The 23,767-nt window shown below is 42.4% G+C and overlaps 1 protein-coding gene across 26 annotated transcripts in view; it reads right to left on the bottom strand.

The window, feature by feature from the left end:
• ZBTB20 (zinc finger and BTB domain containing 20) overlaps nt 1–23,767 on the bottom strand; it is a 779,143-nt gene that overhangs the window by 59,824 nt on the left and 695,552 nt on the right. For 18 of the 26 annotated variants that reach the window (XM_074331585.1, XM_019734851.2, XM_074331595.1 and 15 more), the window contains 3 exons: nt 14,524–14,624; nt 6,516–6,679; nt 5,950–6,137 (listed from right to left, as the gene is read on the bottom strand). In XM_074331585.1, coding sequence (XP_074187686.1) covers nt 5,950–6,137; nt 6,516–6,526 — 199 coding nt within the window. In that variant the 5' untranslated portion in view covers nt 6,527–6,679; nt 14,524–14,624. The remainder of the gene's footprint in view (nt 1–5,949; nt 6,138–6,515; nt 6,680–14,523; nt 14,625–23,767) is intronic. The other 8 variants (XM_019734862.2, XM_074331601.1, XM_074331602.1 and 5 more) reach the window with 1 other exon arrangement.

Here is a 23,767-nt window from a genome sequence, read left to right as displayed (position 1 = left end):
CAAATTAGTGTGACCCCAAAATGTTTTCAGGATTGTCCAACTTGTCCTAAATTCCATAAATACACTCTTTCAGAGGATGCTTTTTTTTTTTTTTTTTGCCATGTCTCTATTACAGTTCTTTACAGATGTACCATTTTTGTCCTTCCAAAGTCTAAGAATAACTCTTTCAGTTATCAAGACATACCAAAATCCAGTTCAACTGCTCCTATGGGATTCCAGTTAGTTTAGACACATCTGTTGAGATACATGCATTTGAATTCAAATCAAGCTTTTGTTTGATTACACATTTTGAACATTTATGGAGGTTTTTTGGGGGACAAAATGTTTTTCCTTTTTTTGGCACTCCAAACAGAGATCTTCAGTTATAAACACTGCCTTCTGAGCACCTCCAGCAAAAATCCAATCTTTTCATGTGAACAGGTGCTTTAGGAAGTTTTTGGAAGGTTTAATACTGAGTCAGCTTTCTGATTGGAACTCTCTGAACACGCAGTCAAATCTGCTAAAGAGACCTTCAAATTCGCTTGAGTAGTTTTCACTCATACAGACAAACATTCACACATACAGACAAACCGGGTGAAAGCAAATCAGAGCTCCGGAAAACTCAAGTGTCTTTCTCAAAAGTTAAATACCATACACAACCAAACTGAACGGAAGGAAGTACATAACAGGGTAGGTAATGAATAAACAACAAGAACAGAGGTTCAGCGTCTTCGTGAGTATGTTGCCCCTAACGCTTTACCTGAGAGTTTAAAGCTACACATCCTTTCAGTCAAAACTCTACCTCACCCCAGTTTCAAATAAATGCTCAAGCATTTGAGTTTTTAAACACTACACCTTAGAGTACTGCTACCAATTCCTTGACTCACAAACTTGTTCAAACAGTTATTTTGAAACACTTCGTCCTCCAACACAAAGCGGTCACCCAGATTCCAATTGAGATGAAGGAGGAAACACTACTCTCTAAATCAGGGGTTCTTTGGCAAAACCGATTATCTTATTCGATTCCCTACAATTTTTCTTTCCAGTTTGAATGTAAACTGAAAAGCTGTTACAGAGTAAAATAACTTTTTAAGCTGTAAGCCTGAAAAGTTACTACAGAGTAAAATCACTCCCCCATTGGGCATGCCTAGAATTCAGGGGGAAATCTGCTTTCAAGTTGTTCTTATGGCCCCGGACCAGATGCTCTAAGGTGGCCAGGAACCATTGTCTACACCCACTTAGCAGATTTCTGGCTCTTTATCAGGGACTAAGAGGTTTATTTGCAGAAATGAATCATTTCCTTCAAAATATCCTTTACCCTATTTACATGCTTGCATATTCCTTCCATTTTGTTTTCCCCCTACAGCTTTACTAAGGGAATTAATTATCTAGAAGAACAGGAACATACAGTAAGTACATCTGAGATAAGGATGAGACACAGTATGTCATCTATTAGGCCTGGCTAAGACCAGCAGCTGATGCTAAATGGGAAGGAACACGCACCAAATGTTTTTTAATCACAAAGTTAGTAATTAATTGCTCTTTAAAATACATTTTATGCTTCTTTCTGTCTGTGTACATGAAATGCACATTTATTACATGCCAAAAATTACAACATTATGGTTTAAATGTGACTGGCACGGAAGTCCGGAAATCAGAGTTAATGTTCCCACAGCAACTTTAATTCTGTCCGTGTGCACACGCAGAGCTGTAACAGCCTTCCGTTCCAGGATCCTACACATAGCTGGTTTGGGGCGGGAAGCTAACGACCCATGTCCTCAACTGTACTTACAGGAAAAAAACAAAGGATATAAGCCGTGCTCCTTTCCACATATGTGGATACAAACAATGTCCCCATGCCCGGTGTTGTGTAATCAGGGAATGAAAGAATCTGCTGTAATGCAGGCACTTAAGGGGACAGTTTCTGTTGCTGTGGGAACCTGAACTTTGCATTTCCTGACTTTAGGGTAATTAAAATGTCAGCCTTAATGTGGCATTAATGGAGTTTGCCATAAAACATCCTCTTTGTTTTGTTCTCTAAAAAAATTGCTTCAAAGTTCAAACTGAACCAAGCATACTAAAAATTTTTATCTTGGGGACTTGGACGGGGTTTGGAGGCGGAAGCCCAGTGAAGGTGTGGATAGAGAGAGAGGAGAGAGGAGAGAGGGGAGAGGGGAGAGGGGAGAGGGGAGAGGGGAGAGGGGAGAGGAGGAGAGAGGGGAGAGGGGAGAGGCGGGGAGAGGGGAGAGGGGAGAGGGGAGAGGGGAGAGGAGAGAGGGGAGAGGAGAGAGGAGAGAGGAGAGAGGAAAGAGAGGAGCCCACCAGTCTCCTGGAGAGTGTTCAACCCCTGCAGAGTCTTGCTACCTACAGAGCTAAAGTTAAACCCACCCACACAACAGTTTGTTAATGTGTAAAGGTTAAATTAAAAATAAATAAAAACTGTTAATACATAAGTGCATCTTGGCAAAGACACAAACAAACGAGGCAGTCTGATGAGACCAGTGCAAAACATGGGAAGGTAAGTAAGCATGGATGTCAGCTTCCAACAAAAGAAAGACATCACAATAGGTGGATCTACAGCCAAAAGTAGGGAGGACTGCCCAAGGGGGAAGAATCATTTCTCTTTTTCCTTTAGATGAAGGCTAATTTTGGGGAAACTGAAATGGAAGAAATATGCAAGTAAAAGTTCTGGTTGCCTCTATCACCTGTATTTGCCTGTAATGTGCTACAGCTTGATAGTTGTCAAGAAAGGTTTTTCATGTGCAGAGCCTTGTCTGCTGCTCTGCTGACTTGGTTTAGTCCTGTTTTAGCACCGGAAGGGAGAGTTTGGCTCAGCTCATCCTCAGCGTGTTCAGTGAGTAACTGTTCAGGGGTTTTGCACACTTGATATTCCGAAACTCATCGTAACGCCTCCCATTATCATCATCTGAGTTTGTGTACCATTAGAGTTTTAGAAATGGCGAAGAGGTGACAAGCTAGGAGGTAATGGGGGAATGAATACTGATAAAAGGAAATTGTTAGTGGGTGCACTGCAAAGCAGCACACGTCAGGAGCAATATTAATTAACCTCACCATCTCACAAAGGAAAGCCCTTCTCAACAGTATTCCTTCTTGTTTTGAATATTACTGGGATCTGTGGCCAAATTGGAAGTGGCTCAGCAGGTTGAATAGTCCGCTGAGAACTTATGGGGTCGGACTTGTCCTGTTTGTCCTAAAGTCTGGCCTGTTTCCTTCAGATGCAACAACACACTGTGGCTTACTCACCCTTACTCGTTCCTATTCCGAGCTGACTTTTCTTCTGTGGGGACATTTATACATCGGGTTTCATAACTCACTCACCAATATGAGTAGTTGCACATTTTCAAGATGCCCATTTAGAGCCAGGAATGCCATTTCTGGGCTCTGAATGGAGAACTCATGCTGCTCCCTGTGAGAGCAAAGCCATAAACGTCTCTCAGCAACTGAATGAGTTAACTAACTACCCAGCAAGTCATTCATCTATCTGGGTGTCGATTTTCTCATCTGTAAATTGGGAAGAATTATAATGACTCGTAGGATATGGGCATTAAGGTATGGTTAAGAATAGTTTTGCGAAACACATGACAAATAAAAAGGTGCCATAAAAATTCAGGCACTTGTGAAAGCTTGGAACACCACACAGCGGTGGAATGTTTCTGAAGTTAAAGAGACTAACAAGTCAAGGGCACTATTTTTAAATGTCCCAAATCTGTTAGTTCTAAACAGAGACTGAATCTTTTACCTTAATGAAATTAGGCTTTTAAATTAATCTATGGTAAGAAAGGCATTTACAAATTAAAAAAAAAAAAAGAAAGAGGAAGAAAGAAAAGAGAAAAATCCTCTTGAATGGAAGAAGAGCATCCAAAAATTTTAACAGCTTAAAATAAACCTCTTTTCTGTCTTCTTTTAAGCAGTCTCCAAAGGGACAGATTTCTCTGAATCTTTCCTAAAAACAATTTTCTTCTAAGTGTAAGTTCAAATCTGGACAAACTACAATCCGAATATATTTGGAGAAAAGCACAATCAATTTAAACAACAGGCTGGTGCAGAGAAGACTTTCACATCTTAATGGCAAAATCAAAATGACTTTTTAAACAGCTGGAGATTAGGTTTCTCCTCCCTATTTGTTCTCCTTCCAACTGCATTCAGATATCTTACTGAGCTCAGATCCACGGGCTTCTTCATGGCTGAGGACGCAATGCCATACATGTACAGTTTCTTGTACATAGTCCATACTAATGCCAAGGCCTGGTCAGAGAATGCTGATGGTCAAGTACAATAAATGAAGCCCAGTGCTTCTTCTAGTCTGAAAAACACCTACTTTGCTGTGACAGAGATATTTCTGGCTAAGGCCATTCTATGTAATGTTCCCCATAAGGTGTGGCAGAAAGCCAGGCGCTGAAGGTCTGCATGCAGGAGCTCCAGGCCCTTCTCCACAGGAACGGGCTACCTTCCTGGTACGTAGGGCAGTGTGCACACGTGTGTCGGCACTGTGCCATGCTATTTTCCAATGCTTCCTGTAATTACTATCAGGCTGGAGACTGCCAGGCAAGAAGGGCCAAGGATGTTACTATTACAACGGTTTGCAGAAGAGTCCCTGCTCTGACCCCCAGGTTTCTCTATAGAAGCAGCGATTGTGTACAAACCACACAGGCTATAGAGATTTGGATCTTGTTACTTCTGGTTTCATTCTGACAGCTGAAGTGTGATCTCAGCCCAGCCACGAAGAGAACGATCTTCCTTTACCCCAACCCAATGCTTAGGTCTTGTCCCTTTATCTAGAGACTATTATGAGGTAGCTAGTAGGGAATGGAATCTCCCACACTTATTCACCTCGTGCCCTCTTTGTAGGGTTTTACATTTGTTTTGTAAGAGTAATAATGCTAGGATATTTAGAATCTCATTTCCTAATTAATAACTTTTGTTTTTGTGGACAGGATCAATGGAGTCCTTTTTTGAAAATGAGTCTTTTCCTGGTCATTCCTAAAGAAGAATACACCAGCTCTTTTCCTCTTGCCAGATTTCCTTTATGGAGATCAGTTTAGAATAGTTGTTGGGTATCTCAAGACTGAAAGGAGTATTCTTTTGGATTAGACCCCCAAGTTTTTCCATTCTTTTCCTTTGTCAACACACGTATTTCTCTCTGAAGTATTGAGTTACGTTTCAGAAAGAGAAAAAAAAGTCCTAAATGTGATTTATCAACTTCCCTAAAATAGAATTTAAAGAAGTGACTCCCCGTTTAGTGGGAAGACAGCAAAAATAAACAGCTATGAAGTGATTTCAATAGCGACGATCTCATTAAGCTGCCCGTTTCCAAATTTAGCCCGTAGGCAGTTTTTTTAATTAAAAAATATTTTTAACCTGAATTCTTATTGGCTACGTGAAGTCTGGGTGGCTTCTGAATTCTTGGAAGCCATTCTCTTTTCTTCTGTAAATTTATGCTATCCTTTAACCACTTCAAAATAAATTAAAAACTGGAAAGACAGAAATTCAGCCAAGCTACATGAGACTCCAATAACTAATGCAAAGCTGATTTGTGTTATGTAATTTCAAAATGGATGTTTCCTTATGTCTAACTGGCCTTCTGAGGTCCATATTTGTTTGTTCAATTAAGTCATGGTGGAAGTGTAGTTATCCAGATCTCGGGGACAAAAGAATCATTAGAAAGCAACACAACTTCACAACTTCTTTTTTTGAGTTAATATCATGAAAGAAAATGTGGTTTGTGTAATTCATCAGCCTTTTGAGGCTAAATGGTTGGTCACCTGGTTTTAACACTCTAGCTTTGGAAATATAGATGTTGGCTGAATCAAAATGGTGGCAAGTTACTTTTGGCTACTTTGGAAGACCAAATGGAAACGCAGCTTGCTCTGAATGCAGAAAAGCCAGAACCCAGGGGAGAAGCATGCTCCAAGCACCACGAAGACACCATCACCGTACTGGTGTACTCACAATCAGATGACCCGGTGTGAGCGTGAGAGTTTGTCAGTGAATGTGTTGAGTGGATGAGGGCTGGGTCTGGAGACAAAACAGCTTCAAAGTTCAGGCAGGGAAGGCCCGGCTTGGCGCTGGATCCGCCCGGCTGAGTAATCTCATTCTCCTCAGATGCCTTCTGGTTTTCAGCTGTCTTGGGTTTCTTCCTGAAAATAAACAAAGGGCCCTTTGAAGGAACTGACTGCATATTTGGGAAAAGGCATTTTTAGAATCTGTTAAAGATAACTTGATTTTTTTTTTTTTCTGAGGGGGGATGGGAGGGAGTCCAGTATGTCCCTTGTTTTAAAACAAGCTGATTCTTGTTTTTTTTTTCCCTCCAGTAATGGCCTAACTGGGAACACATGAAAGCATATGGGCCAAGCAAACAGCACCACATTTGGACTCTGTTGGCTGCATAAAAAGACCCTGTCCCAGAACTTTAGACAGCTTGAGCTACGTATGGCTGACATTATCCAAGAAAGCATCCTTTTTTTTCCCCCTTAAGAGTTTTAACATGGTCTGGAAAAATACTAGTGGAGGTTTACCGTTCTAGCATTTGTCAGGAAGCTTAGAGACAGGACCCGTGGAGTAATGGGAGGAGCACTGGACTGGGAGTCAGGAGACTTGAGCTATGGTACTAGCTGTGCCTCTAACTTGCTGTGTGGCCTTGGGCACCTCACTTCACCTCTCTGGGCTTCAGTTTCCTCATCTGTAAAATAAAGGGCTTGGATTAGAAGGCCTTAAAAGTACCTTCCAGCTTTAAGTTTCTGTTCACGGAACACATTATGGAACATTTAACTTTCTTGCAGTCTCATTAGAATTTATTTTAGATCAACACATAATTTCAAATCACAATCTCAATTTGCAGGTTGTACAGATGAGAGGGGGTAGTGATGGAGGGTTCTGTTAAAGTAGCACATGAAAGGTGAAAAGAAGAGTTTAGATTCCAGTAGGTGGAGGGATGGTGTGACACAAGAGGTCCTCTATTCCAACTCTTTACTCCTCTAAAGCTTACGATCCCCTTTGGTTTTTTGTTTTGTTTTGTTTTGCTTTTCCGATTTAGTGCATGATTCTGGACTACAGGAGTACGGCTGTGTGTTTGGGATGCGAGGAAGAGATGGGTAAAGGGAATTAGAAAGTAACTGCTGCTAACTGTTAGTTGGAGTCAGGAACAGGAAGTCAAAGGTCCGCTACTGGTCAGCTCTGGTCTCTCTCTAGGACAATATGGATATAAATGAATAAATACTTAACTTAGACTGCGTGTACCCTAGGCCACAGCCAAACTGGATTATTAATCATACCCTGATAATTCTCCCCAATTTCCTTTGCTCTGTGCCTTTTCCTATTATTATGTGCACGGCGACCAGAGAAAGTATTTTGTTTTACTTTTTGGTAGAAGATTATGTGTGGTACCGAATGTGTTGTAAGTAGAATTGTTTCCATGTTTTCCTTGTTTCAATAAGCATGGCAATGGACTCATCATACAGAGTATTTTGTATTGAAATTTGTTGCACTGGGTCGTTAGATCGGCCCTCGCAGAATATGGTGTTATGATTAGCATGCTGTGTTTCTGGTCCAACAGGCTGTGAAATAAAATCTGCTGTTTCAGAGGGCAGGAGGGCAGACGTGGCATGGTAAAGATGAAAACAGAGGGGGAGCTTTGAGACATTTTTCAGTATGGAGGAAGCCAACATAAGAGAAGAAATATACTGAAATCTTTTACCAACTGTGGGTTGCATGAGTGACTGTGGAACTAACCCTCAAATTCTGAGTGTCTACTTGGACCTTCAAGGAGCTGGTTTCTGGTTTTCAGTTTCAGGAGGTAACCAAGATGAAAGTCAAAGCTCAACTCCTTTTTTTCCATGAAAACCAGTGCCACCTCTAAGGTCCTTATTTCTATCACTGTTGTCTCTCACCAGGTTGGAAACCTTAGGCTCACATGTATACCTTCCTCTGCCTTGAAGCCAAGTCGTCAAGTCCTGACGATTCTGTTTCTTTTATAGTTTTCACATCTGGGTTTCCTTTCCATTTCCAATGCAATCACCCAAACGCTTTTTATTTAGACTGTTGTTTACCTTCTGGCTCCCATTCTCCTTGATTCCTCTTGTCCCACTGCTTTGCATTCACTACATCTGAGGCGACCACATTAGCTTGACACTCACTCACGGCGAGTTTTCTATCTGCTCGTTTAGCTCACATGCCCTACGTATTGGCCATACTGGTCTCTCCAATTTCTTGAATATTCCCAGCACATCCTGGGGAAGCTATACCCTTGCTCTACATTTTTGCTCAAATTATTTCTCTTGCTTTGAATGCTCCCTTTTCAACTCTAACCGTTGAAATCATACTTATCCTTTATACGTATTGAATGCTGTCTCCATCTTGTAACTGTCTTGATTCCCCCTGTACAGATAGGACTTCTCTCTCTGAAATTCTCTTCCCTTTGACCCTTCTCTGAAATTCCCCAAACACTTTTTACTTCTTTTATTTTACTCACTAAAGTTTGTCTCAACAATGGTTATTGACGTGCTTATTCCTTCCCTATGATCCTGTAAACTCTCTGAGGCTAAGGAAATGTCCGAGTTATTTTTGAATCCCTGTGTTTATCCACTCTTCCCTTCTTCCTTCCCTACCCCTTCATTTATTCACACATTCATCTTACAAATATTTATTATGTGCCTATGATGTGCCAGCATGGGTTAGAGAATTAAACAAGCCTAGTTTCTGCCCTCCCAGAGTTTGCTGTCTGGTGTATACTGTTGAGCCGAGTAGTTTAGACAAAGCTGTCATTCAATATATGTTTGTTGATGGAATGAAATGGAGCTGAAATTAAAGTATATTTTTAAAATAGTTATAGTCTGAATGCCGGTTGTGTTTCCTACTCTTTATGTACCAGTGAAATCTACCTTGCGTGTTACTTTTTCCTTGAATCCATGAAGGGTGTTTGATAAGAGTAGGGCCATTTTGCTCACTAAAGCTCGGCTGGTCCTCATGATCCAGTTAAATAGAGGGATGACAGGTATCTCTTAACAGAAAAACAAAACAAAAAACTTATCTCTGTTGCTCTTAGACAAGTCTAGGCTAGTTTCAGATGTGTACTTTAGGAAATTAAGGAAGCCCTCTTTCAAACATGAGTACATGTAGAGATTACTCTTTTATTTTTAAGACTGCACAAATTGTATTGTTCTTTATATCAATGCCCTGGTTTTCTTCCCTAGATTTGATTCTGCTTCCTACCTGACATCTTGCACTAGACCCTCCTGTTTGTTGTCTCAAGGGTCACCTTTGGCGAACGTTCATAACAGGCACTGGGGCCACTTCTATGAACAGAAAATATTAGGCAAATGAGGGTATGAGCCTTGAGGGCATGAGCCTTAATTGGGCTCATACCCTCATTTGCCTAATACCACTTTACTTGTCTATACCACTGGGCTGTTTCCCAACTGCACAGATAACACAGAGCTACTCACTGTCCTAAGAAGCAATTCATTCTCCTTCTCACTCTCTCCACTAGTCCTTTTGGACTCCTTTTTCCGGAGTTGAGAAACACTGAAACATAGCAGCCGTCTATGTCTAGAAATGCATAGGTGCTGTTATTTTGACCCCATTTCTGCAGTTCGTAGTTTATTAAGGAGGAAAGAGCAACTCCTGCAGTGATTAATTGAAAATACCTTCTCTGGTTGTGTAAAAACAATTATATAAACATGGCACATTGAAGGACAAGTCTCTCCAAGCCTTTATGGCTGTGTATTATCCCCTGGAGCCTTTAGAGGGCAGCAGCACACCGGCGGACTCCAGGCAGCATTTCAGAGAGAGGCAAACTCCCCACCAGACCAGATCCTTCCTCCTAGTCACCATGCCAAAGTGTGGTTTGCCAAGCTCTGGCCACTCAGCCTCTTTCTTTCTTTTCAGCTCTCTCTCTCTCTCTCTCTCTCTCTCTCTCTCTCTCTCTCTCTCTCTCTCTCCTCCTTTTCCTTTCCCTTCCCTTTCCTCCCTCCCTCCATCGCTCAATGTTAAAATTATACACTCTGATGCAGTCGCCCCTCAACCGGAAAATGAAAGCTCCAATGAAAAAGTTAGACAAGCCAACAACAACAAAGAAAGAAACTAGGAGAAAGGGGAAAGGGGGCTGGTGCGGGGGAAGGATTTAAGAACAAGAAAAGGGCAGATGTTTCGTAAATATATGCAAAGCAAAACTGGGTGTACCCTGAACACTTCCACAGAGAAACAGACCAATCATTGTGCACTTCCTCCCGCCACACTGGTGGAGCTCTGCATTCAAAAAAAAAAAAAAAAAAAGGAAAAAAAGTGTGGCCGCAGGCACCTGCCTTTCAACGGTCAGTTCTGACATTCTTACTGAGTATTTCCCAATTGTCCAAAGAGAACAAAAACGTTTTCGCCTCCCCACTGCGAAGATTTCTGTTATGAAAAAAAGGCCGCTTCAAGAACTGGGAAGGTGTTTTAAGGTGACTCGAGGCTGGGTTAGCCAGCAGGATCTTCTGATTTTAACTCTCCTTGTGCTGGCTCTGGCAGCAAGTTTTGGGCTGAAACATAGCAGTGAATGGGGCTGTGGATGATGCTGGCTCTTTCCTTACTAGACCATATTGTATGTGGAAAGAAATATGCATTAAAACATATTGATGCAATGGTGGGTATCAAGCATGTTAAATGCATGGAAATTAACCAGATCGGTGGCATTTGATGTATATATTTCACACTTCTTTGCACATATTGCACACATACAGTGATGGCAATGCTTTCTGCAACATATGGAAAATAAATATTTTATCTGCGTGAGCTCTTATCAGTCTCCAGAGTCTGTTGAGAGAGGAGTGCTCTCTTCTAGCTCCCTCTCCCAATTTTCTCTCCTCTGGGCTCCCCCCCGTCTCCTGCACATCAACACGCCCTCCGCTCATCAGCCTGGCTGGATAGGAAAGAATTAGTAAGAACCTCCTTTTGATGAACAATTACTTAGTCATTGGATCATGACAAGTTAGACCAGTAATGTCATCCCCCTGCCCCCAATCTTCCCCTACAGTACATTGGGAAAGTCTTAGTAGAGGCTTTGGGTGTGGGGGACAAAGAGCAGATAGTAACAAACACCCCAATGAGGGATGGTGGCAGAACTGAGTTCCACCATCTAGTAACTGTGTGCTCTAGGCACGTTACGCTGCTTCTCTGGGCCTCAGTTTCATCATCTGTAAAGTAGAAATAATAATACCCATTTCCTAGGGCTGCTGGGAGAATTAAATGAGATCACTCATGCCCAGTGGTTGGTACAATGCTGGCACATGGCCAGTGCCCACTGGTGGTAGCTGTCCTCACAGACAGCGTCAGTTTTGCGGTTTTCATCATTTAAACTATAACAGGGCACTTCCTTTATCTCAGTTATCTTTTTCAATGTCTAGATTTGGGCAGGGGCAAATGGATTCTAATTGTAGCAAAGGCAGAAAGAATGCTAGGATAAGCAATCTGTTCCTCCACATTTCGATCTTACGGTATTAACCCCCCGACACCTCCTTTCTTTTCACGTGTTTGTCATGGCTGCTGCTGTACCAAGAACTCCTCCTGAGGCTGAGGGTCAAGCAGGCCACACTTGGCTTATAGAGCCCACCCAACCTGAGCACTATGGTCTATGCATTAAAACCAACCTTCGGCATTCTCTTATCACATGTTCTTACAATGTATTCTGTCACTACTTGGTCTAATGTTCTCAGATGCATTTATGATGTTTTCGTGATTAAAATGTTTTATTCTCTCATTTTTTTTTTTTTTTTAACCTTCTTGGCAAGGCTGATTTATAATGTTTTTTTTTTTCAATGTATTTCTCCCTCACTGTATCAGTCAGGATCCTGGCAAGAAGCAGATGGCACACTCAAGGGTTTTCACTGAAGAGAGTTTAATGAAAGGACTGTACACTGAGGTACAGATGAGGTTAAGGGACCCTTAAGGGATGGTAGGTGCAGCATCAGGGACTAGCAGCGGTGGAAAACTGTTAAATCTCAGCTTTACACCGTTTCGCTGAAGGAGCAAGGGAAGGCCTGGTGTTCTCGAAGTCCAGTCAGAACTGGAGTTGGGAAGGGGGGCTTGATTAATAAATGCCATGACCTCACTCTCTCCTCCTGCTTTCCATCTCTTGCTGATGTTTCCTTTAGGCCAAAGTCAAAAGGAAGCCAGAGGAGAAAGCATTCTGGGTAATGTAGTCCAGAGGTCAGCCTTCTGGACCACAAATCAGGGCAGAGAATGTGTGTGTGTGTGTGTGTGTGTGTGTGTGTGTGTGTGTCTTGGAGGTGGTAGGAGACTAATTGGCATATCTATTCTTTCCCTCTCCATTCCTCCACCTTTTTCCTCTCAATTTTACTTTCTAGAAAGAAAGACATAGCAAAATAAAATGACATCAGTTCTCTTTTGGTGTTCATATACCTAGTTTGTCTATTTGTCTATGAGAGAAGAAAACTGAATGTAAGCTCCATGAGAGCAGGTATTCTTGTTTGTTTGCTGCCATAACGCTAGTGCTTAGAACAGTACCTGGCACATAGTAACTGTCCCGTCAATTTTATTTGACTGAGTTTACCTCTGCTGTGCCAGACACTACATATACACTCTCTCATTTAATTTTTATAACAATCCAGGCAGGTAGGCAGGGACACTGAGTATGGGTGTCCAGGTGGTGTGGGAGTGGGTAGGTTTTTAATCTAACCCTCCCTCCCTTCCTTTCCACCCCTAAGCCTTCAATTCTGGCCCAGGGCATTGGCAACTCACAGGATGAGACACATTTTAGTAATCAGTCCATATTCTTATACTTTATTCACCATCTTGCTTTTTGTACCTAGCAAGTCTCTGTAAGTCTTCTTATTATTTCTCTTTACTATATGAGGGAGCTGAGTTTCTGAAGAGCAGAGACTGCAAGGATGAGCCCCAAGCTGTCCATTCTCTAGGATCTGTGAAATGTGAAAGCAGGCAACGATGTTCTGCACAGGTGAAGTTCTTCTAATGGCAGAAACAGACGCGCACGTGTGCGCTGCCTTGGGATTGTCAGGAAACTGTAGGTCCTGATTTCTGGCTCTGCATCTGGGTTCTCTGCAGCACAGGAAGATAGAGGTGGCAGAACACGCTTTGCTCTCCCACGTGGTACAGAAACTATGCAACCTGTCTGCATCCCAGTGCAGCTGCGCTCCCTGCACCTGCGCAGTGCCTCCGTGATGGAGCAACACTCGGAAAACTATCCAGATGTGGGCCTTTCTGAGGCCTGCCTTGCACTGGAACTTATGGATGAATGAAGGTGTTGCACAGGTGAGTTCCTTGCATGGGTATGAAATGAAGAAACTCTATGTTTGACTTTGTGTCATGTCTTTAGTCCCAACCACTCACCCCCATTACCGTGCACGGCACTCTGAGGGTCCCCATCTCTGTTCAGGCTGGGCGGGCCTGCCTGTCAGCTACACATTTGCTACCATCCATTCCAATTCAGGTGACTGAAAGCGTGAAAAGTACACAGCAACACAAAGCAAAAGAAAATGCTGGCTTTATCCCTTGGGGTTTGCTTTTTGCCAGAATAGCTAACAACGTAGAAAATATAAAGGTGAAGATCCTACCTGAAGCCTAAGAGGGACGTAGTGTTTTCTAGTAACAGAGGTGTCTGTAAAATACTACCCCATCACCTGCCTGATCCCACATAAGAAAACTTGCAAATACAACTAGAATGAGTTTTTGTTTTAAAATGTGTAATTAAGTTATTCCGCATGCATAGCCTCTAAATAATTTAATTTCTGGTTTTCTAGTAAAAAAAAAATCCCCAAAAGCCCCTATTTTCATCTGTTAATTTTAGTAATGATTAATGAGTACTGGATACCAATCTTTCATCAGAGTGTTCCTGTAGGCATCCTACCTCCTACCCCAACTTATTTCTGCCTCTTGCCTTGCAAGGGCTGTACTTCTACATAAATGCCTTTCACAGAGGGAACTAACCCCAATATGCACAGCCATGCTTCCAGAGGGCAGAGCTGAGCTGGATACAATGGCTTAAAGATGTGGCTGAAGGAGCCCCGAGTGCCAAGGGGCAGGCCTTGGACCCTTAGAGTAGCAAGGAGGCAACTACCGGGCACAGAGATGCAGCTCAGACCCCAGGTAGACATGGGCAAGGAAAGCTGGCTCCTGGATTTGACCAAAGTGGCATGAAATGACAAGCTGCTGTGAGATTCGACAGAGTGGCACAGTGGGGTGATGAGAGGTGAACACGTCGGGCGGGAGCTGCCACTGGTTCAGGCAGGGGCACAGATGACCAGGCAGAACAGCCCAGTGCATGCAAGAGGTGCTCAGAACCAGCTGGGCAAAGCTGCCCGCGGAGGAAGGCGCGATGCCGCCCGGGGTGTGCAGTGCAGGCTGGAAGCTGAGACGTGCTGTGGGCACCTCAGGACTGAGTCCGATTACCTCGCTGCATCCAAGAGATGAAGCCATCTAAAATTTCATCTGCTTTTACTATGGTGTGTGTTTTTTTTTTTAATTAAACAAAGTGAACTAAGAGTCCTTTCATTGGAGGCATAATGTACTCACAGTAGTTTCCAAATAAATGGTGTCACTCTTCAGGTAAATCACTCCAAGGCTTGGGCCTAGTGCAGATGGTCATTGGGGCAGGGAACAGAGAGCGGCTGCATCTAGATCAGATGAGAAACAAACACAAATCAGGCTGTTAAACAGATAGGTGATGGCAATCATTCATTTTGGCAGAGACGGAACGGTGGGGCTTGGTGGAAAGGCGGCTCCTGTACCTTTGCACCAGAGAATGGCAAGTCAGGGAAGGGGGAGTGGAGAGGACGTCATCCAGACTCGATTTTAGTATTTTTACCTGACTGTCTGTATGGTCTGAGAGCATCTACAGCACCCTGTCACTGAAGAGGGAACTGATTTTGTGGTTCTGAGTGGGAAGCTGAGGTGGAGGGTGAGGGTGGGGGAATGGGGCCCGTGTCTTTCAGCCTGGCACAGCCGACTCTTCGTCCACTGTTTTTGACTCCACTGCAGTTTCTACCTCTTTAGTGCTCAGTTCTTACGAATGCCTTCTGGCCTGGCCACATTTCTGAGCTCTTGCTTTCTCTCTGAGCTCTTGCTTTCTCTCTGCCCTTCACTACGAAGTCTCCATTTCCTCCCATATCCTCTAACCTGTGTAGTTCGGCTTGCAGGGCTACAGAATTGACTGCCATTTGTCTCAGCCTCACACCCAGAGGCCTCTTCCCAGGCCTCACCCCTCTGGCCACGTTGGGCTCCAATGACCACTTGATTCCTGAAACTCTCCTCCCCTCTCATCGGGAGGCTGCATTATCCTGACTCTGGTCCTACCTTCAGTTCTCTCTTCTGCCTCCTTCACTGGCTGGTCTTCTTTCTCCTGTTCCCCAAATGTAGATATTCCTCAAGATTCTCTCTTCAGGCTTTGCCTACACCCACCCTCCACGACCTCAACAATCACTTCTCCATAGAGAACACCCACATAGCTATCTTTAGTTCTTGCCTACCTACAGAGCTCCAGACCCACATTCTAAATAACTGCTGGTTATTGTTTCATCAATTTGTTCATTTGTTCATTCATTCCTTCATCCATTCATCATTGAGTGTTTAGATAGCGTCTACTAGGCACCTGGAAAAGATGAATAAGATGCCACTTCTAACGTTGAGAGGCTCACATATCCATCACATACTGCACAGACAGTTCTAATTCAGAAAGTTTAAACAAGAATTCATTGCCTTTCCCTCAAAATATGTTCCTTCTCCAGCCTTCTCATTTCCTGACATTGGGACAATTGTCATCCAGTTACTTGGGCCTACAATTGAGGAGTCATCTCTAAGCATTCCCCTTTTTTTTTTTTTTTTCACTTCCCAGATCCAATCAGCTGCCAAGTCCTGTGGCTTTTACTCAGGCTGTGTTTCCTGACTCAATACGAGCATTGATTTATCCTTTTATCACCTGTTGCCAGGACTTCTGGGAGAGCCTCCTAACTGGCTTCACTTCCTCTAGATTCTCTTTACTTCTAGCCCATCCTTCACGCCACCACTACAATTATTTTTCTAAAGTACCATTCTCAACATATCAGTCCTTTGCTCTTTGCTTACTGGATTACATTCAAACTCAGTTTGGCATTCAAGGCTCCTGCAATATAGCCCCAATTTAATTTCCTAGTTTTATCTCTACAGTCCATTCTCCAGTGCTGCAAAGTCCCACTCTTTCTCACCACAGGCATGGTTTTCCTCCCTTTTCCCCAAGATCTACATGTAGCTTCTTTAAGAGCCATCCAAATATCACCTCATTTATGAAGCATTTCCCAAAGGAAAGTGCCCTTCCTGAATCCTTAAGCACTTCTGCACTACTCCTTTTGCACATTCAATGGACTGTAGTATTTGTGTAATTTATCTCCACCCTCTAAAAGCTCCTTGAAGACAGAGACAATTTTTACATTGTATACCCTGTAGTGTGCCATGCCTTGCACACAGGTTTACGCTCAGCTGATGTCTGCTGAACCAAATTTAAAAGGACTGAAGAGTCTTGCTTTGAGTCATGGAAACTAAGACTGAATTGGAAAGACCTTAAAGCTTATCTGTTCCAACCCCCTCATTTTTCAGATGAGGGGATTATGGGAACGGACTTGCTCAAGGCCACATCCTTGTTAGTGGCTGACCAATGATAACTGATATAAAAGGTCACAAGTCTCTAAATATCTCTCAGCACTTGCTCAACACCAGTGGGCCCAGCAGACCATCAGCAGTGAGAAGATCAGAGAGAGTGAGGGGTGGGCGGCGCATCGTCTACAAGGGTATACTGGGTTCCAAAAAAAAAAAAAAAATTGTTTCAGTTATTCACTTCAATAAACTGAACAAATAAACGCCTTTTAATAGTTCAATGATGTTTAAAAATGATCGTGGATTTAAAGACTAGGGAAGCAAACCTTTCTAACATTACCAGCAGAAACAATAATGACAATATTGCAAACACTACTGGGGTGATACGCTCAGGGCAAAAACCAGAATGAAGGTATTTCTCATGCTTTGGGAAAGCAGTAGGTTCAGTTGCACTACTTGGTGAGAACGTGCTGTAATTCTATGGTTCAATTCATTATCTTACAGAAACATAAGTATTCGCAATCTTGCTATTATGCCCATCAGCACTTCTTTTTGACCTAGCTTTGCCCAGTATTTATCCTACAAGCTTACATTTTTACTTATTTTTCTTCCATTATACCACCAATTTACCTGTAGAAATACAAAGATTACTGCTCCCAAGTCTGTTCTAATTCCCTTGTTCTCTTCTTGTGCTAGAAGAAACAGTAATTGTTTAATCTCGTCTCTATCGTCATCCTCAAACAGAATCATTTTCTCTCACCACAAGATGAAAAGCTGAACCAAACGTGCTGTGGGGATAACAGTGTTTACCTAGTGAAGAAACCAGACTTTTCCAGGGGATCTCAGTAGTTTGTACATGGCCACAAAAACTCAGCTCTTAAATGTTAGCCTACAGCACTCCCAGCCTGGCTCTCCCAGGTGAGCTCTTTACCCATTGTTACTCAGCAGAGGAACACCGTGGTCATATTAATCATATTCTTTTCGGCCAGTATGGTGAAGCCATGCTATGCGTTGCAATGTCCATTAAATATCAACACCCCAATAGCCACATAAACAGCAAAAAAGGATCCAAGAGCTCTTCAGAGTTCTTACTAAAGCATGATATGGCTGCACAGCTTATCAATACCTCACCAGACAGCGCTACCGTGTCTTCTCTCCCCCTGGCAACCACATGAAAATGATAAAGGCAATCACTGATTGATATGTCTAGTACATCGCAGTGAAAAATCACCTGGAAGCATCCAAATCCATTGTGTAATTAGATAAGTGTACATTTTAAATATGCCTAACATTTGATTTAAATTGTACATTTTATAATTAAATGGGGACACAATCTTTCTGTCTTTTAATCAAACTCTTAGCTCCACAGCCCGCTGTTAGGCTCTCCCTTTCATTTTTCGGCAAATTGTCACCTATCCCCTTCTTTTTATTTCCCCTCTTGCCTTAACACACACCTGAGGGCCTATTAATCAGAACTACTGCATGGGGTGTCATGTTTTATTGCTTAAAGGGTGGTTATCCTCTAAAAAAGACTCAGTGAAAATGACTTCATGAAGTTTCATATTTATTCCTTTTCAATGACTTCCATATCCAATGTAGTCAGTTTTTAAGTCGACAGATAATTTTGAGAGGCTGCTGGGGCCACACATTCTTCCTAGAGTTTGGAAACACAGCTGTTCTCTCTGCCTCTTACATCATCACTGTAATAAAGAATCTGCTCTTGGAACCCAGCTGGCAAGGATCTTGATGGTGTCAGAGGCAGAGGAGACAGGGGGTCATTTTCATTCCAGCCTGTTTTATTGTTGATGTCTCTGAAGATCTGTCTTGGAAGCCCTTAGAGAACAGAGCTGTTATATAACACAGTGCGCCACATATCACCCTAAGGAACTTTCTGCAGAGGTCTTATTTTAGTATGGCCCTTCTTAGTCTTTAGAAATCACACCAAACCATTCTAAAATGACAGATGGGGCCTTCATAACTAGAGCTTACAAAAAAGATAATACTAACAATAATAGCTACCATGTATTAGAGTTTCTAAGTTTCTTGTCAGGGACTGCAGCAGGCATTTTTATATGTAAATACATTCTCATTAAACCCTCACAGCGATGCCATCCTGTAGGCATTGGTATACCCATTTTGTGGATGAGGAAAAGTGAGGCTCTGAGACCTCAAGTAACCACTCCAAGATTAGACAGCTGTGGATAGTGAGGTCAGAATCCAAACCTAGATCTCTCTGACTGTAAATCTGTGCTTTTTCGCTGTACAGCAACTGCTCCCACACTGCATGGACACGTCTCTAATTCCCACTGCGATTTCAGCACAAGAAAGATGCTATACTATTTCCATGATGGTTCAGAGTCACTGAAAGAACTGGGGGCACAGGCTTCAGGTGAAGGAACTCTTCCAGAAACTATCAGTAAGGACAGCTTCTTCCTAGCTCCTTTCTATTTGAAGGTGAGAATGGTCTTCTGTATCTTAAATCCGTCTTCTCAAACTCTAATGAACCAGTGAATCACCCGGGATTTCTGACTCAGCATGTCTGCGATGGAATCTGATTCTGCATTTCTAACAACTCCCAGGTGGTGCTGATGACACTGGTCTGGTTACCACAGGCCTCACGTCTGACACTGGCCTTCCCACTGAGGGTTGGAGTAGTTCAAGATACATAACTTGGCTAGCAGCTCACAAGGCTCAACTGGCTTCTGATTCTGGGCCAGTCTGTCAGGTCATCAGGCATTAGAATTCAAGGAGTTTCTGGTATGAGCACACTATGAAAAAAAAAATCATTTCTGGATGCCCCAGGGCTTTCGGAAAGCCCTTAGAAATTAAAATGATAATATCTCTAACATGTAAAGTTCCCATTTTTTACATTGTTGTTATTTTTAACAATAATTATCTGGTAGTAATTCAAATAACACCTATCCTCTGAGAAATTCAACGAGCTTTACTAACCTTAATTGTCTAACAGCAATTCCCAGGTGTAGATAAAGCTGTCTCAAAGATCACAGTAAATTTAAAATTGTTCCACTTCCCTCCTTTCGTTGTCCCAAATGTAGTGATGAATTAGTGGGGAAGGGTTACTAATTGGCTAAGACCTACTATCTCATAATTTGAGGCACAGGAAATTTCATAAAGCAAGGGTAAGTCCAAGAAATAATCAGCAGAGGGGTGGTTGTGGGGGAACAGAATGTTGGTGAGAGAAAAAAGAAGGGAGAATTAAAAGGAGTAAGAGTAGAAAAGAGAGAAATTGTAGAACTAGCTGGATGACCTTGGATGAGTCATTCACCTCTAGGTGGCTCAGTATTTCCATCTGTAAGAAAAAGGTGGATTTTATGATTTTTAAGGTCCCTTAAAACTTTAATAGTCCCCTGAGAAGAAAGAAGCGGAAATTAAGTAGCTCATAAACCTGTTAAACCATTAAACCTGTTAAAGAAATCTATTTGACTTTTAACTTTTTAACTAATTACCTAAAACGAATTCCCAAGTCTGATGTCACTAATTCCACCTCTCTGGAAACTGGTGAGAAAACCATTTAATGAATGGTTAAAGGGAAGCATCGCAGCCTCATGGCCAGACAAACTAATCAGGAACCCCAGCTTCAGCTTTCTGATGCTATAATACATGTTTTACTTTACAAAATTTTAGCTCCTTAATTAACCACTAGTTAACACCCATGTCCAGAAGAAACACCTCTGATGGATTGAAGACCCCTGCGATAGCCCAGCCAGTAGAAGGTCCCACTGTTTGTCATATTAAATCTATGTTAATTTTCTCCATAGAGACCTCTGGATTCCTCCTTGGCAGTTCACAAACTCCGTTAATAAGACCTGCACATCCCAGGATCCTTGGCACTGTAAGGTGTATACAGTTGATTCCTGTTTTTAAAATAAGTGATCTTTGGGATCAGGTGATATGTATATCATACTATATATCATACTATATATATAGTATGATATATATATAATATGTATATAATATATATGTGTGTGTATATATATATATGTATATATATATCATATATCTGTATTATATATATACATACCAGGGATGCGAAAAAAAATATATACGAGTGGACACTTTGGTCAACGTTGCTCAAGCAGTAGTTCGCCGTAATCAGAAGTGTCTAGATGCTGATGGTAACCACTTTGTGCACCTCTAGTAATTGCAGAAGTCAAACGTGACTTGTATTCATCTTTTGTTATCGGTATATATATTGAGTATTACAATGTTAATAGTTTTCCTTTCTTAAAATGTGTATACATTTTTTTGTCACCTTCTGTATATATGATATATATATACACATATGTCATATATCTATACCATATATATATATTTATCTCAACACACACATACATATGCATATATACATATATACACACATATGTGATAGTTTTTCCGGTTTTAATGAATACCTGATGATGGAAACTCCTTTTCTAAGTCATTTGACACTGGAATCTTCCTGTCCAGAAGCCTACCACAGGTCCTGGTTGTAAGGTCATTTTAAACTCTGTACTGAGGATTCCAACATGAGCACGATGTACGGAGCAGCATGTGATCGGTGTTACATCCGAGGTATCTACACCTTGCCTCTTGCACTGAGTATGTTGGGACTGATCATTACAGTTTGTGGCTAAATGGAAAAACAGGTCCCCAGGAGCATCAAAATGGCTTTACCCCGGAGAACACACTGTTGCTGTCTCCAAGGTGAGACCACCACTTCCCTTTTCCGGCTCCCATCACACTCATTGGGCTGCGTTTGCTCAATGCTTACGTGTGGCAGGCATTGTGCTTGGCACTTTTCAGACATTGTCTAACTTTATTTCTTATAATCACCCTTCCAATTTTATAGATGAAGAACCTGACGTTTACGGAAGGTGAAGTTATTTGCCGTGAGTCACGAAGCCACAGGGCAGCAAAGCAGGGCGTAAAGGCCAGGCGTTAGCCACAACGCTCTATGTCGTAACCTACCCACGTGATCACTACACCGCAGATCTGCCACCTTCATCCCACCCCTATTCACTTCAGGTCCTCGCCACAGGTTCGTACTATAGGTTCTCCACCAGGGTCCTCTAATGCCTTCTTGAACCTGTTTTTATCCTTCTCCAAAACCTTCCACACTTGATTTATGTTTTCCCTCTGGACTTCAATCCACAAACCCATTACCGTGTTTTGTTTTGTTTTTTTACAACAGACCTTTTACCACCATCTTCTTCAGCTACTTTTTAGGCCTCATTTTCATTCCAATTTAGTCTTTCAAGACCTCACATTTGATCTCAAGTGTTCCAACCACAGCTTGAGAACTTCTCTTCCTGGATGCCTAAGGAATCTACTCTTCTCAGCTGGTCCATCACTCGGCTCCCGATGGCTTCACTATGACATCTCTGTTCAGTCTGACCTTACCCCATAATCCACCATTGCCACATTACTTTCAATAACCCTCCAGATTTCCTTGCTCCTTGACTGTCTACATACAGGACCTCTCCTTATGTTCTTCATCCCTGAGTCCCTATCAAAACGTACCATTCCTTCCCACTCTTACTACAAAACCCGATACATCCATGCCGTCTGAACCCTCACTCAGTGTTATTTCCAAGTACGAGCCTAGTAAGTCCCGTGTTACCAAGTTCCAGTCTCCATTCTTTCGTTCAGTTGAGGACCTTCCCTCCTCCATTAGTAAGAGGATCTTGACCATCCAGGGTGGTAAGCTTGCTGGCTCTCATCTCCTTTTTCAATATCTCTGAATTTTCCTCATTTTGTTTTCTCAAGATTTAGCTGTACCTCTCTCTACACTTTCTTCCTATCCTGGAGGTATTCTCTCTGCTTGTGATCTTTACCCTTCCATTTTGGTTCCACCAGAGGTGATGGTCTTCTCTGCAGTTGACGACACATCCACTCCTTATAGAACTAGGTTAATCACCGCAGTGCAGTGTTTTCCTTGCCTTCAACTCTTGCCCTACACAGTCTTTCCAGGTGTTGTATCTCACAGTGAATTTTATAGAGCACTAGAACTTCAAGAGGGACCTTAAAACAAGTTGTTTGGTTAAACAATGACAGGAAACCCTGCACACTATCTCTCTCTTGTAAACTCATACTGTGTGTAAGGATATTGAAGGTGCCAAAGACCCTGGCCATGTCCAAACTTACTGGATGACAGACCTCCTCCCCAACCCCCACCTTTGTAATGGAACATTGACGAACCTCAGAATATACTTAGAGAAAATACGTGTCAGGGGATTTCCCCTGGTTCCAAACTCTTTAGCCTGGGTATGCAAGTTCACTGAATCTATACCAAATAAGTCCTTTCAGATTTCTTTTCCATCAATACTGTATTTGGCCTAAACCAGTTAACTTCGGAGCACATTTGTATCTCTGGGTCCCTGAACATATCATTTTGGCTACTTGGAATGCCTTGAGCATCTTTTTCTCATCTAGGCCTTTCCCCTCCTTCAAGGCCCATATTAAATCATCTATCCCGTATACAACTTTTCCTTGTGAAAACTGCTTTGGCCCATCTTGACCTCTGTCACTCATTTAGCACTCAGATAAATGGCTATAGTTTAATGCCTATTTTCTGTATCATTGATGAGAATGTAAATTCTCTAGGGCAGGAACCTGTTTTATAAACTGCAGAAACTTCAGCAGCACCTAGTGTGGCCCTTTGTGCATAGCACTGGCTTATAACCGTGTCGATGGTTGCCATAGACAGAAATGGATGACATTGAGGCCTGGTAGGTCAAAACTTGATTTCTGTAGCTATTGGGACAGTTTAGTACGCTGCAGGCCCAGGTGGAAAGTACCACCACCTTGTTGGGAAGAAACACCGCGCACCAGCGCCATCATCACCTCTGCAAATGATAACACGTATGCTCTGGGGGGAGAGGAAGGACGGATCTAGAAGTGCAAAGGCAGCTCCTTTCTTAGGTGAAAATAAGAATGTGCATTAGTTGGCACCGAATGGGGAGAAGGGGAAAATAATCTAGGAACATCCAAGGATCCACAAAAGGAACCGCTGGAATAAATGCCTCTCTATCAATGAGGAGATCAGCATTCGTGATCATTGAATTGTGGTGACCTGATGAAAAAGAAAAGGCTGTTTTCTTACAGGAGAAGTCAAGGGCAGTCTTGTGGGAGGATGCACTGCTCATCACTGCGCCTGGTCTATAGTGCAGCAACACTTTGCCGAATGTGCTCC

The sequence above is a fragment of the Rhinolophus sinicus genome, linkage group LG01, assembly GCF_036562045.2.
Source record: "Rhinolophus sinicus isolate RSC01 linkage group LG01, ASM3656204v1, whole genome shotgun sequence".
Classification (NCBI taxonomy): Eukaryota; Metazoa; Chordata; class Mammalia; order Chiroptera; family Rhinolophidae; genus Rhinolophus; species Rhinolophus sinicus.
The sequence above is the reverse complement of the archived record's forward strand: the minus strand, read 5'-3'. Positions and strand labels throughout refer to the sequence as shown.